General features: G+C 40.5%; 1 protein-coding gene across 1 annotated transcript in view; it reads right to left on the bottom strand.

The window, feature by feature from the left end:
* Positions 1-16,111, bottom strand: part of tfg (trafficking from ER to golgi regulator) — a 116,523-nt gene that overhangs the window by 1,730 nt on the left and 98,682 nt on the right. Inside the window, exon 7 of the mRNA XM_078232893.1 lies at positions 7,490-7,579. Coding sequence (XP_078089019.1) covers positions 7,490-7,579 — 90 coding nt within the window. The remainder of the gene's footprint in view (positions 1-7,489; positions 7,580-16,111) is intronic.

Below are 16,111 nucleotides of genomic sequence, written 5' to 3'. Positions count from 1 at the left end.
AATTCTGAGCACCACACTTCAGGATGCCAAGGATGTGGAAGGGGTACAGAGAATCTTTGTTAGGAATATGCAGGGCTAAAAACTGGAACTGTGGTCCTTTGACCAGGGAAAGTGAAGGGGAGGCCTAATTAAGGCATTCAAAATTAGGAGTGCAAGTAGGGAGAAAGTGGCAAATTGGTCAGTAACCAGAGGTTCCAGATTTAAAATAACTGGTAAAAGTGCGAGAGGGGAAATAAGGATTGTTTTGTTTCGAAATAGGATAGTTAAGATCTAGAACTATATGTGGTTTACTAATAGGAAGTGCATAGGTGCAGACTTGTCTGGCTATGAAAGTTTAGCAGGAAACCAGACAGCAAATGCATCTTATGCAAGTGTTGTTGGCTTGTAAAAATGTCTTCTTTATATTAAGTCAGCTTCACAAGCCAGCAATTACAGAGTAAAAAGCCCTCACCACCCCCACAAGTGCTCATGCATTTCCAAGCAATGATTTCCCCTCATCCATTTTTGTCATTGAACAAATAGACATCCAAAAAATCTGCAGAAAAAAAACCTCAATAATTATGTACACACAAGCATAGCCATGGCAAATACGAGAATCCACTTACATGTGTGCATGTGCCAGTTAAAAAGGAAAAGCCGCAATGTGATAGTCATGCTTAAGTTTGTGGTATCAACAGTTGCGATTATAAGCGTTTTTTCTTCTCACACTTCAAATTTAATTTACAAAATGAACATTTTAATTTATTTGTATTAGCATAATTTAGTTTTAAATGATAGTAAATATGGAGACTTTTATGTTACAAAAATTCAGTCAACCACAGATGTAAGGGTCTGACGCATGGATCTGAACTGTGTAATATAAACGAAGTTAGGTTCTAGAAACTAATGACATCGACAGAGCCACAGCAATATTTTAGTCCTGGTATAAAGGAAATAACATAAACAGCAGTCTGCTTTGCTGTGCTTATTATCCATGGGTCTGTAATTAGAAGTGGAACCTTCAGAAACATCAAAATGCAAAAGCACGAGTGATGCACATGGAGACAATTCTTAAAAGAAAATGTAGCAATATAGGGCTCTAACTTACTCCATTTGCCAACTAACGTCTGTCAAAATTTTGCTAATGACAAGGACAGTATCATTAAACAGGTTTCATTTGTTGACCAGATACATGATTGCAAATGAATGCACTAATCTCAGAGTTCCACCGTGCCAAGCAGATGATTATAATCAAATAATGTTTTATTACATCTGCTTACTATCATCCTTCAACCAAGATAGTTGGAGGTTAACTCATGGGTAGGTACAAATTACAGCTATTGATAAGTGTTTACTGGCTCCGATGTTAAATTTGGACTGACATTTTCCAACACTAGATCACCACCTGGAGTAGATTAGAGAGTCACAACTGATTATGATTCAGCAGTTCTACTCTCACAATTTTCACTTTTAGTACAGCTATAATAGCAAACATAATGCAATTGCCCCCATAACTTCCAGACCAGGAGTGCGGGGTTTGGGCCAGACTGGGAGGGTTGCATGTGAGGCATGGCCTGGGTTTTTAAATAGTTACTCTAGAGTCAGAAGTGATTTTCTTTCCTTCTAACTCTTCATTATCAGGGTCAAACTGACAGAACGATCCTAAGTTAGCGATTTAATTTGTTTCTGTTGGATGGTTCCCAACCCTGTGCAATTGTCCAAGAAAGGTTAGTGCTTCTGGACAGTTGCTGAGTAAACCTTGATGGGAACTTCCCACCCTAAATGCCGTGCTGGGGAAATCAGGAAATTATAGGTCTACATATTTCACATGGTCATAACAGAGCAGGGTCATATAATGAAAAATATAATAGCCGTGCATAAATCATTACATATCATTACCTTGCTAAATTGTATGTGAAATTTGGAACAATGCATGGACCAGCCTCCACTAAAAAGTCTAGTTATTAAAATGAGCAAAAAAATGCACTAGAATTAAAATGGAGTCAGTTTTTCTGTTTCCATTCTTAATATCTATTCAAGTTCTAATACATTTGACTACAGCTCAATTGTAGTTTGTCACAGGCAATACAGCAAAGCAGATTTTCTCACTGCATGGATGTTCAAAATGGTAGGTTTCTTGGTAGGTTGGGAGACTGCACAAAAATAAAAATCTTGCATGAATGAATAATCAACATTTCCTTGTTGTATCGAGAGAGAACAATTTAACATTGAAAACACTCTCTTCTCCCGACTCTTCCCTTGCACCACTCCTGTGCTTTGCTCCTTTTCATCAGATATTTGAACAGAAATAAGCTCCAGGCACAAAATCATCTTTCCGTGTAGACGTGCCTAAATTGGTCTGGATTCATCGATGCGTGTATTCAATTAGAGCAAATTAACAGTTTCTACTATTTGCTATAGTTGTGACAAAGTTTTAATCTTAAGAAATATGGGGGTCGGCAGCAAAGTGTCATGGTCAAATGTTGGCCATAATCTAAGCAGAAGCAGGCCTTTCTTGAACAGCAGTGTGGCACTTGTAACTTTCCAATTCACTGGGATCATTCCAGAATCTAGTGAATTTTGGGAAATTACAAGCAATGCATTGACTATTTCCGCAGCCACCTCTTTTACAGCCCTAGGGTATAGGCCATCAGATCCAGAAGTTTTGTCTGCATTTGGTTCCATTCATTTTGACCATACCCTTTTCTATGAACATTACTTACTTTATATTCTTACATTGTGCAAGATACTTGGTTTCCTTCTATTTGCGGAACTTGTTAAAATCTGCCGCTCCTTCACCCCAACTCCTCCACCCGCCTTTTATAATTTCTCCTGCCACAATTTCTAAAGGAACCCACATATAATTTCTCTACTCTCTTTCGTACAAACTTGTAGAAGCTCCTATGATCTATTTTTATTTTGTTTACCCTCTATTTTCTGCCTCTATCAATGTTTTGGTCTGGTTTCTAAAACTCATCTAATCCTCAGGTTTACTATTCGACTGAGAAATGAGACAAGCCACTTCTTTTAATCATAGAATCTTAGGATAGAATCATAGAATCCTACAGTGCAGGAGGAGGCCATTTGGTCCATCAAGTCTGCACCGGCCACAATCCCACCCAGGCCTTATCCCATAACCCCATGCATTTACCCTAGCTAGTCCCTCCTTACACTAAGGGACGATTTAGCACGGCCAATCCTCCTCCCGCACATCTTTGGACTGTGGCAGGAAACCGGAGCACCTGGAGGAAATCCATGCAGACTCGGGGAGAATGTGCAAACTCCACACAGTGATCCAAGCTGGGAATCGAAGCGGGTCCCTGGCGCTGTGAGGTAGCAGTGCTAACCACTGTGCCACTGTATTGCCCTAATCTTTTCTTAATCTCTTTATTTAGCCATTAATGGGCCACTTCTCAACTATAGATTTTTTTATTTCTCAATGGATTGTTATCACAACGGTATATGGATGAAGGTTTTTGTGGTGAAGTTACCCAGGCGTCAGTATTGGGATCTTGCTGTTCCTGATCAATATTAATGATCTAGATCTTGGTGTGCAGGGGACAATTTCAAAGTTTGGAGATGACATGAATCTTGGAGGCATTATAAACTGAGAGGAACAAGTGTAGAACTTCTGAATGACATAGACAAGTTTGTGGAGTGGGCAGACAGGTGACAGATGAAGTTCAATGTGAAGAAGTGTGAGGTAATGCATTTTGGTAGGAAGAACATGAACAGACAAGATAAAACATGAGGTACAATTCTTCAAGGGGTGCAGGAGCAGAGGGACCAGATGCACAGATCACTGAAGATAGTAGGTGGAGAGTTAATAAAGCATACAGTTTTATTAATAGGGGTATGGTGTACAACAGCAAGGCGGTTAAGCTGAACTCATATTGGTTAGACCTCAGCTGGAATGTAGTATAGTATCCAGAAACATACACAATCAGAAGGACGTGCACGTATTGGAAAGAAAGAGGTTTACAAGAATGGTTCCAGGGATGAGAAATTTTAGTTATGAGGATAGATTGAAGAATTTAGGACTGTTCTCTTTGGAAGGCAGCTAAGAGGAGATTTGATAGAAATATTCAAAATTATGAGGGAGCAATTGTTCCTGCCTGCAGGCCTATGGGGAAAAGGCAAGGAAGTAGCACTAGGTGAATTGCTCTTGCACAGAGCCAGCAGACATAACCGACCTCCTTCTGTGCTTTCACCATTCCAATGCTCCTAAGTATATGTTAAGTGGCATCAGGTCACAATATACTATAACAGTAATTTTGCCAAAGGGTGTCAGTATGCCGGGGGGGGGGGGGGCGGCGGGGCTGGGGGAGTATTTTCAATATAATCAACTTAACATTTCTAGCATAAAAGCAAAACCTCCATTCTCACCTCCATTATTCCACTTTCCATTCTCGCTCTCCTTCCTGCTGCCCCCCCCTTCCAGGGTGACTGCCATTCTTCAGGCAGTCCTTTAACAATCTGTACCTCTGTTCTGTCATTCACGGATTCTGATCACTTAATAGACACTTTTTAGCACCTTCTCAGCCCTCTGTATCCTTATTTACATTCCCTTTGTCCCATTCCACCACCCCCCCCCCCCACATTATAAATTTCTGCCAATTCTATTTGTTCTCAGCTCATCCAGACCCGAAACGATGGCTCTATTCCCTCTCTGCTGTCAGACCTGCTGAGGTTTTCCAGTATTTTCTGTTTTTGTTTAAAATTTCTAGTATTAGTTAAACATATTTCACTAATGGTTAGATAGATTATCATGCTGCAAGAGAAACTAGAATTAATAAAAGAGTAAATGAAACCCTGATGCTGTGCAAGGTGAAATAAAAAAAAAGTCAGGATCTGAAACAATTCTTCAATCCAATTAGAAACATTGCCATTTCAATTCATGGATAGCTTAGGCCCTTCACTTATTTAACCTGTAGAGCAAGTTTGAGCTATTCTGTGGCGAATCCAAAGCTGGCTTGATTTGAACTTCTGTCACATTTTAAATTGTGTTTCTGTCACAGAGTGTTGCAGTAAGCATCTTCCTTTTTGAATGTATATACCTATGTCCTGAGCAGGTATGAGGATGCGTGAGTATCATCGGTAGGGTGGGCTTTCATGAGTTTTAGTCTTACCACAAGGGACCTGTGTAACTAGCTGCCTCCAGTTCTCAGTCTGTGCTGTACTGTCTTCCAATATTTTTATAAGATCGAATATCACAACACATGACTACATTTTTGTGGCCAAGTTACCACTTTCGCTTTCAGTTGCCTATTTACAAGGCTGAAAAAAGCAATTTTCTTCAGCAATTTCTCATCAATTTTATGACTCTAGAGATCAGTCTCATCACTCTTGCAATCCCATAACTGAATATTTTTCTCAGGTCTCAGTGATCAGAATTGAATAGGTGGTCTGAACACAGAATGAAAGGCTTGATGTGTGAGGAACGTTTTGAGGACTTTGGGTCTGTACTCAATGGAGTTTAGAAGGATGACGAGAGATCTCATTGAAGCTTACAGAATACGAAAAGGCCCGGATAGAATGGTTGTGGACGAGATGTTTTCATTAGTAGGAAAGACTAGGATCGGGACGGCACAGCTTCAGAACTGAGATGAGGAGGAATTTCTTCAGCAGAGGGTGGTGAATCTGTGCAATTCATGCCACAAAAGACTGTGGAGGCCAAGTCATTGAGTGTAGTTAAGACAGAGCAAGATAGGTTCTTAATTGGTAAGGGAACCCTTGATGGGTTGGGAGATTAAAGGTTTCGGGGGGAAAAGGCGAGAGAATGGGTTTGAGAAACATATTAGCCATGATTGGCGGAGCAGACTCGATGGGCCAAATGGCCCAATTCTGCTCCTATATTTTATGGTCAAATTTAAGCACGGTCTCCACCTCTGTTTAGCAAGACTGCTCCACATTTTCTTTGCTTTTTGCTTTCTACTTTGCCACAACTGGATATATTGAATGATAAGTCCATTGAGTAGAGCTTTTTCCAACTTTACCCTCAAGGTATTCACAGCACAGAATCATTTTGCCTCAGTTTTTTTTCCAACATATGCATTTGCACACGTCTATATTAAATTTCATCTGCATTGCTTCACTCGCAATGCGGTTAGAAGGCATGGAAACCTTGAAGAAAGAGACTTACTCCATGACGGTGTTGATTCTCTGCAACATGAAGAGATGCAAAGTTACCACACAACTGACGAAAACAGCATCACACTAACTTGAGGTCAAGTTTATGAGAGTAATCACAGCACAATTTTGACAGAATCTGTCAAGTAGTCCAAAGATGTGTAGGTTGGGTGGATTGGCCATGCTAAATTGCCCCTCAGTGCCCAAGATGTGTAGGTTAGGGAGATTGGTCATGGTAAATGCCCAGGGGTTTCAGGGTTAGGGCGGGGGATTGGGTGTGGGTGGGGTGCTCATTTGGAGAATCGGTTCAAACTTGATGGGCCGAATGGCCTGTTCTGAACTATAGGAATACTATAAAACTGGCCCTAAAAGATCTGAAAATTTTAAGCAATTATGCCCTAAAGCACTTCCAGTCATTTTTCTGTGATCTTTTATCCTGGTTCAATATTCAATTCACCCACAAACCCGACTACATCCAGAATGAATGCGAGAGATTCCATCAATTCTTCTGCATGATGCTCTTCGGATTGCACTAATGTTTTACAAGTCTTCTCAAATCATAAAATATTTAATCTGAGGGACTGACTTTTGTTCACCAATAAAACTATTGAATGGTTTAGGACAGCTTTTTAAAATATGTTACCACCTGGAGGACTGGACACTGATCAAAAATGCTCAGGGTATAAGTATTTTTGGTGATAAACCTCTTTTGAGCTTTGTTAAAAGACGCTGCACCACATCATTTCAAAATACGTCAAGGAAGGCCTTCTGAGGGACAGGGAAAAGGAAACAATTATGTTCAAATTATGATTCACTGGTTACGATTAACAGGAATTCAAACTGTAATCAAAGCAAAGCAGCTTGGGTACAAAGGGTAAACTCTCTCCTCTTATATTCATATTTCTATATTTACGCAGGAAACAGCTGCTTAAATGATTGACCTTTTAAAATTGGCAGCCAATTAAGAAAAGGTGCCAATCCACAATGAACTGATGTAGTTACTCGAAGTATTTAATACCAGTCAACATCTAAGCACGGATCCTATCTGACAGGAAAAATCCCTAGTTCATTGTTATAATTCTGTCCACAGTGGTGAGAGATTTAAGCTCATATAGTTGAGCCATAATTCAGCCAACCCCTCCTCTTTTCATTGTATTTTGCCACACATTCACCTGTTCTTGTGAATGTTGGCGTAAATGTTAATTTTTACACCACACATGAAACTTCTCATTTGCTGAAAGGAGGAGCGATTAGCACTTTCTTACACTCTGTGTTGCATGATAGCAAAAAGTCAGCAAAGGCCTGAATAGGTACCTTCATAGAAAGAGCTAGAACTGAAAGTAACGTTGAAGACTTTCTCCGTTTATTGCTGTCCCCTCACCTGAGTACTGCAATCCGTACTGTGGCTGGGTCTGTGGCTGCTGCTGCTGGGGTGCATATCCCGGTTGCTGGTACTGCTGATACATTTGACCTATTCAAGAAAAACGACGGAAATCATACATCAGCATTACAAAGTTATGCATTATCATAAAATGCTCACACAAAAAACTTATCATCTTGAATATGATTTGTTCAGGTGAAAGAAAATTTAACATTTTAGTTTAAAATCATTCAATCGCACAGGGCTTTCATTTCAAATGCAGCCTCTGCTAGCTGAGGAGGACAACAATCTTTTTCACACCCACATCTCAATCAATGAATTACAAAGGAAGTAACCAAAAGAGAAAGTGCTGGAAAATCTCAGCAGGTCTGGCAGCATCTGTAAGGAGAGAAAAGAGCTGACGCTGAGAGTCCAGATGACCCTTTGGACTCGAAACGTCAACTCTTTTCTCTCCTTACAGGTGTTGCCAGGCCTGAGATTTTCCAGCGTTTTTTCTTTTGGTTCCAGATTCCAGCATCCACAGTAATTTGCTTTTATACAAAGGAAGTAAAGACAAACTCTGTAGACACAAAACATCCCAAATGTTAGCTGACAAACTAATAGGTTTGATTTTTCACCACAATTCTAAATGCAACCTGACAACTATGAAGATTTTCTAATCAACTAAAATTAAATGGGGACTGAAAAACACCTGATGCTATTTCCTTCATCACTCCATACCTGGGAGAATAAATATAATTTTCTTTGGTAATTTCTGGAAAGTACAATGCCAATTTTAAATTTAATAGCAAAACCAGACAGGGCTCAACCTACCCACGAAGTGAAGCAACTGAGATTCCTTGGACATGGTAGTCTTGTAGCCTTTCAGTTTACTCCTGTATGGATTCTAACTCCACTACAGTGTCAAATGTAATTTACAAAGGTGTTTAGGAAAATAGGAACATAGAAGCAGCACTAAGTTATTCAGCCCTTCAAGCCTGCTCCACTATTCAATGAGATCATGGTTGATCCTTGACTCCCTTGCCTAACTAAAATCTGTCCAACTGCCTTGAATGAACTTGATGACCCAGCCTCCATCACTTTCCAGGAAAGAGAATTCCACACACCAACAAACCTTTGGGAGAAAAAGTTTCTCCTATTCAATATCTTAAAGGGGCCACCTCTTATTTTTAAACTACGTCCCCAAGTTTTAGTCTCCTCCACAAGAGGAAATATCCTCCAGGTATCAAGTCCCCTCAGGATCTTGTATGTTTTAATAAGGTCACCTCTCATTCTTCTAAACATCAAAGGGTATAAGCCTAATCTGTTCAACCTTCACAAGACAACTCCTTCATCCCAAGAATGAGTCTAGTGAAACCCCTCTGAACTGCTTCTAAAGCAATTATATATTTTTTAAGGAGGCCAAAACTGCATAAAGTACTCTAGATATGGTCTCACCAAGGCCCTGTACAGCTGTAGTAAAACTTCCCCACTTTATTATATCCCTCTTGCCATTAACGGCAAAATTCTATTTGCCTTCCTAATCACTTGCTGCACCTACTTACTAACTTTATGTGATTGATACACCAGGACACAGGGATCCCTCTACGCCACCAAGTACCATGATCTTTTTCCATTTGATTAGCATACCGCTGTGCTATTCTTCCTGCAAAAGTGAACAAGTTCACATTGACCTGGAGCCTGTGGCCATTTTAAACCTACCTTAGTTTCTTCAGTTTCAGAATTGACATTCTTCTTTCCTCAGTCGTAAAATATTTATCTTTTCAACTGTGAGGAAAGAACTCTGCACAGATCTCTTCTCTTGTACAGCAGAGTTCAAGTCCCAGCCAGCCTAGAGGCAAGTAGCGCCAATAAGGTATTGCCTGACTGAAACTTGAACTCTGTTACCGGTATGAAATCAGTACCGGTGGTGCAAATTCATCCTTAAAATGTAACAAAAATCTGTCACCTGCATTCCTATCCATTTACAAACAAACCTACACAGGTCCTTCCCATATTTTTACCTAAAATTTCACAAAATCTAATGCTCATTTATCCAACAGGATGAGATGAATTGCTGAGAAATATCATTAATTGGTTTAATTACAACATTCTAATTAGTGGTATGTAGAAGGAATTACATATTAAAAGCACCATGATCAGTCTGGTCCTGGATTCATCAAAATCTTGTAACTGTTCTCAAAGTGCTGAATTTCTTTTTCACGCTTCAAAGTCCTAAAACAAGTTTCAGCTGGATCCAACCAGACAGGGTCTGCAGCAGGTGGTAAGAGAACCAACACAAGGGAAAAAAAGCCTTCTTGACCTTGTGCTCACCAATCTGGCTGTTGCAGAAGCATTTGTACTTGACATTTAGCCAATATTAAGGTCCATCCTCCACTGCTGCAGTTTGCTTAATTTATTTAGATTTTCTGACTGACATCTCAGTCCACTAATCCAGCCACAGTGGTGTCACAAACGTGAGGCAGGATTTACTGTGCAACCTGCTGCATGTTCTGGTCCCGCCGTTGTCAACAAGGCTTCCCATCGAATGCACCTCTTGCCACTGTGAAACCCACGGCAAGGGTGCACTGTCAGCGGAATCAGAAGGTCCCACCAGCATCAATGGCTAGAAAGTTCTGCCAATGATTTATCATAGAATCCCCACAGTACAAAAGGAGTTCATTGGGCCCATCGAACCTGCACCGATCACAATCCCACCCAGGCCCCACTCCAGTAACCCCATGCATTTGCCCTGCGAATTCCCCTGACACTAGGGTCAATCTAGCATGGCCAATGCACCTAACCCGCACATTTTTGGACTGTGGGAGGAAACCCTTGCAAACTCCACACAGATAGTGACCCGAGGCCGGATTTGAACCTGGGACTCTGATGCTGTGAGGCAGCAGCACTAACCACTGTGCCATTGTGCTGCCCTAGTTTTTACATTACCAGAAGCTAGCAGGTGTTTAAGTAAACCTAGGAATGAAACACTTCACCTGTATTATGTGGATGCATTACTGAATGTGTTTAAAACGGTGCTGGTTTCGCCATATTTGTGGTTAGTCAGCGATTTCTAATGGACAACATTGCCATAAAGGCAGAAAATTTTCAAACATTAAGAAGAAAATATCTCCAGCATTGTCAGAACAAAGGTGCTTCAACAGAATCCAAAATCTTTCCTAACCAGAAACAGTCATCCATCTGTCATCAAGTGCTCACTAGTTCCATTCAAATTTCCAAGCTTCCTTGCTGAAACAGCCAGCAGTGTTTCCATACACTCAGCACATAAATCCTTCCAAAAATAAAAAAGTACCAAGCATTACCAAGCCTTTCCTCTAATTTATTTCTCATTCATCTTTAAGTCTGAACCTTGCAATATGTGGAAAATGAGGAAAATAAGGTCTATCATGAGATTTCTGACTTATGGGGATTGGTAACAAAATGCTTCAATATGTAGTTATCTGCACCATGCGTTTGAGCCCATAAAAGCTGTAAGAATTTCAAAACATCGGCTAGTTTTTAACCGTCGCTGGAATATTACAAAATTTCAGCAAAATTATAGAAATGATTATGAGAGACAGGAAAAAAATCAAAAGGAGAAAGAGACACCACCATTATTTTTACTGGATTCAAGCAAGATAATTAAAACACCAAGTTTAAAATCCAATAGTGCTTTTTGTGGCCTCATCTATGGAATACAATTCTAATCAGCTCCCAGTTTCTATTCTCTTCCACTTAATTTGATTCTTTGCAGCTCTCACTGTTGCTTCACCCCCAAACATTTACGCTTCAGTAACACTGCAGAGTCTTCAAACTTTTATTTGTGATACTCTCCCCTGATCGTCTAACGCCAGTTTGCTTTATCTGCATTATTTTTCAGCCCTCAGCTCCATGCCTTTGACACTCGGAAAGCTGGGGAAGCTTTCTTAACCTGTGGATGAGTCCAGAACAAAGGTAATACATACAAGAGCCATAAATAAGTAAAGAATGAGACAAATTCTTTAGAGTGATATGGATCTCACTGCTACGTGAGTGGTTGAAGCAGGCATCATTTTTACTTTCAGGCAAAAAATTGATTAGATACCTGAGGGAGAAGGGAATCGAGGGTTCTGAAGGCAGGATGTTATTGGAGTAGGAGAAAAGAGATATTTAAAACCTTACTGTGATTCAGCTTATTGATAGAAAAGGCTTCCACAATTATCTACTTATTCTTAAGATTAAAATAAATTATACAGAACTTGCATCAAACTGTACCAAGCACATTTTGAATGTTAGGATTAAAAATTATAGATTCCCTACAGTGCAGAAGGAGGCCATTCTGCCCATAGAGTCTGCAATGACAACAATCCCACTTGGGCCCTATCCCCATATATCTACCCTGCTAATCCCCCTGACACTAAGGGGCAATGTATCATGGCCGATCAACCCAACCTGCACATCTTTGGATTGTGAAAGGAAACCGGAGCACCCGGAGGAAACCCACATAGACACGAGGAGAACAATGATGTAGGTTGGCCTAAAATGTTTGGCCACTAAGTCCAACATTGATTGAAAGTAGATCTTGTGTAAAATGGCTGCTGAGAAAGTAATGTCATGATGTTAGGAGATAAAAAGCATAGAAATGACTGTCCTGCTGAGCAAGAGGATTTTATTTTCAGTGATGAGAACTTAGGGGGCCAGCCTTTCTAAATCAACCCACACTAGTCTTTATCCAAATAGAGGAGATAATAAGCTGTAGATTTAAACCTAAAAATTCAGACATCTTGGAAGAAAGAACTTGTACTTGTATAGTATGCTTCATGTTCTCAGACAACCTAAAGTGCTTTGCAACCAGTTAAGCATTTCTGAAGTGCAATCACTGACTACTGCAACGTAGGAAAATACTGCAACCAAACTGTACACACAAGATCCTACCAATAACAAATCATGAGATAAACTTTTTCATTGACGTTAGTTGAGGAATAAATACTGGCCAAGGCAACAATCTTCAAATGTTTCCAAATTGAACTTTATGTTTACCGAGGGTTCAGACTAACCTCAATTGAATGCCTCATATAATAACGTACTTCTAACAGTGCAGTGCACTCCCTTAGTATTGCACAGAAGTACAAGTCTAGATTAGGTGCTGAAGTCTCTACAATGGGGCATGGACCACCTGACTCAAAAGATGACAATGCACCACTGAACCACTGCTTACAAGACTTATTCTTATCACAGTGGCATTGTATACAGGGTAGTGGAGGTATGCACTCTACTGAGTGCCCTCTTCACTTGTATTTCATCAACTTGTGATTGATGTTTTATTTAAATTATTAAAATATATTTTATTATAAACAGAATTCCTGTAGTATATAAATGCAATATTGAACACGGAACTCCTTAACCAAAGTAGAATTGGCCCAATTAATTCATCTGGATTGAATTTACACTTCTTGGTTCATCCATCCCTTCGCAACACTTTATAAACATTGCGACCACACAGCTGGAACTTATAATAGCATGCAGCTCATTAGATTGGCACTAAAAATACAATGTTGGTGCTTAGTTCTTTTGGGGGTTTAGGGCTTTCAAGTTGAAAGGGAAGCATTTTACAGGTCACCATTTAAGCATGGGAACTCATTAGCTCAGTTGGCTAGATGGCAAGCATGTGGTTCAGAATAGCACCAACTCTATTGTTCAATTTCTGTTCCGGCTGAGTAGACTTGCAACTTTCCTCGCCACCCTGTTGGGGAGGCTCAGTAGCACAGTGGTTAGCACTGCGGCCTCACAGAACCAGGAACCCGGTTTCAATTCTTGGCTTGGGTCACTGTCTGAGTGGCGTTTGCATGTTCTCCCCGTGTCTGTGTGGGTTTCCTCTGTGTGTTGTGGTTTCCTCCCACAGTCCGAAAGACGTGCTGGTTAGGTGCATTGGCCATACTAAATTCTCCCTCAGTGTACCTGAACCCGGATTGTGGTGACTAGGGGATTTTCACAGTAACTTCATTACAGTGTTATAGCCTACTTGTGACACTAATAAATAAAAAAAACTGCCCCAGAGAATGGGAGGCAATGCCATACCACCACCACAACCATGAAAATAGCTCAGAATAAAGCCTGTTGTCGAGGCCAGTATTTATTGCTCAACCAACATCAGTAAAAAACAGTTTATCTCATGATTTGTCTTGCTGTTATTTGTACGGTCTTGTGTACAGTTTGCTTGCAGTATTTCCCTATGTTGCAATAGTGTCTGCACCTCAAAACACCTAACTGGTTGCAAAGTACTTTATGTTGTCGGAGAACATGAAGAGTACTATATAAACTCAAGTTCTTTCTTCCAAGATGTCTGTATTTTTAGGTTTAAATCTACAAATGATTATCCTCTCTATTTGAGTAGAGATTAGTGTGTTCCGGACTCTCTTTTTTGAAGCATCAGCAGACAATAAACGAAGGAGCGGGACAGAGCATACATAAGATGAAACCAAGTATAGTACCAACTGTATATTAAAGTCAATTGCTGTGGCACTGTCCCAGTTTTATATATAAATAGATATATATCTGCATTATGATAAATATTAATCCCAGGTGGACAACAAAATATTTGGTAGTTACATTTCTTTATAGTTTCCCAGTAATCCATTAAGGGATGATAATAACACTATTCACCACCTCCCTCTCACCTCCTTTGGTGAGCATCTGATGTTAGGCCCATGTGGGCTGCGGGTTCCCAGAAATGAGTAAAAGTAAAGGGCAACCCTCCTCCACTCTGGTGGGCACGAACCTCGCGCATGGTCCACATTCTGATGGAAAACCAATCATGTCCAGTGTCAGTATTGTATGGCAGCATCATGCACATAGGAATTCAGCAGCATAGGATTTCCAAGATCACCCCAGCTTCTTTTTACCACTATCACCAATCTTTCTGAAATCAGCCATTCAGCTGCCTCTGTATTTCCCCAAAACTTTCTCTTGCCTGGTAAGCCATAGCGCCTCCAAACTTCCCTCCAGAACACTGAACCAGTATCTCTCTTCAGGGTTTTCCTCCACCATGTCACCTTCAAGATTACCTTCAGCATCAGGCATACCCATTATTCCTTAACTCCTTTTCCACAAAACAACGGACAACTCAATTTCCTTTCCTGGGTCCCATGCTAGCTGATGTTGTAATTCACTTTCTCTATTGGTACTGTCCCTTTAAATTTCATCCTCCCCCCCCCCCCCCCCCCCAATTTTTCTTGCAGCTTCAGGTCATTCCATTCTTGTCTCAGAACGGAAACAGCATTAATCCAAGTTTCAAATGGCATTCTCTGTGACTGCCATGTCATTATTCCTTGTTGCTGTTTTTGACCCCTCAGTCAATCACACCATCCTCCTCCACTTTCCAGCACAGTGAGAGAAACTACCCTCACCTGGTTACAATCATAGTTATCTGATTGTAGCCAAAGCTGCAGCAGTAACTTTGCTTCCCACTCCCACACGGTTACTTCTGGAATATCCAGATGATTTATCCTTTGCCAATTCTACTTCTTCATCTATGTATTCCCCTGTGAGAAATCAACTGCAGAAATGCGGTCAGTTTTCACACGTATGCTGAAAATCAGTTCTGCTTCTTCATCTACTCCTGTTCCCTCCACTGTCTGTGCCGTCAAGTTTGTTTATCCAATATATAGGGGCAGAAGTTGGATAAGGTTTGCTTTTGATGCGAGATTCAGGATGTGAAGACTGGCTGAAAGCTCAAAAGTGGACCGGGCAACATGACTGGACCTCTTAAAGGCAGTCTGCTCCACTTACAGGAGTTGCTGCTTAATGCCTTTGGAACATCCTGGAAGGAAAAGCACTGCAAATGGAGTAACAGGGAAGCGAGGAGGACCCAACCATTTTCTGAATGCGCCACTGAAGGTATTAACCACACAGGTGGAAAAGAAGATATCATGTAGGTCCTCAAAGGAACCCCCCCCCCGGTAAAGAAATTGAAGCAGATAGTCTCTGGGAATTGACCTCTGTGGCTATCTCTGAGAACTTGGATGCAGAACCATACAAAGTTCAATGATATATGAAGGGGGGAATCCCTCAAATGATAATACGGTCTTAAACAGATTTCTGACTAAATTAACAATGAATTATAGGGACAATGCTTCAATGCATCAGGTATTTTAACAGAACTAACTATATTTTGAGATATGCTTTTCACGCCTGGGAAGTAGTGCACAAGTCAGTCACTGAAAGCATTCTCTTCCTCCAACAAGAATGTTGCTCTTGATGCGTCATTTCTTTTTTGCAGCCTGAAACTCTTTGTTGAGGCTCAACAATGAAACAGTAGAGCAGTTTTGACAACTGCTCTAAAGCTACAACAAATGTTTCAGTGAATGCCAGGGAATAGTGGTGGTGACACCACCATCGCAGCACCAGTGATCTGGACGCAAATTCAGGGCTAAAGGCAATCTCTTAGGTTGAATTAGCTTATGATTGATTTTGAAAAAGATTGAAATACAACCAGAGAATACTTGCTGCTTTCTGTTTGTGAGATGACATTGGATACTTTTTCTTCCCCACATTTCACTCTCTTACCTCGGAGTGACTCAATGTCAAGTTGCACTTTGAAGTACCCACTGGCACAAGTGTTGTGACATTCATGTTTCCAATAAATAACTCAATTGTGCTAAGTTG

The sequence above is a fragment of the Mustelus asterias genome, chromosome 17 (assembly GCF_964213995.1).
Source record: "Mustelus asterias chromosome 17, sMusAst1.hap1.1, whole genome shotgun sequence".
NCBI classification, from domain to species: domain Eukaryota; kingdom Metazoa; phylum Chordata; class Chondrichthyes; order Carcharhiniformes; family Triakidae; genus Mustelus; species Mustelus asterias.
The sequence above is the reverse complement of the archived record's forward strand: the minus strand, read 5'-3'. Positions and strand labels throughout refer to the sequence as shown.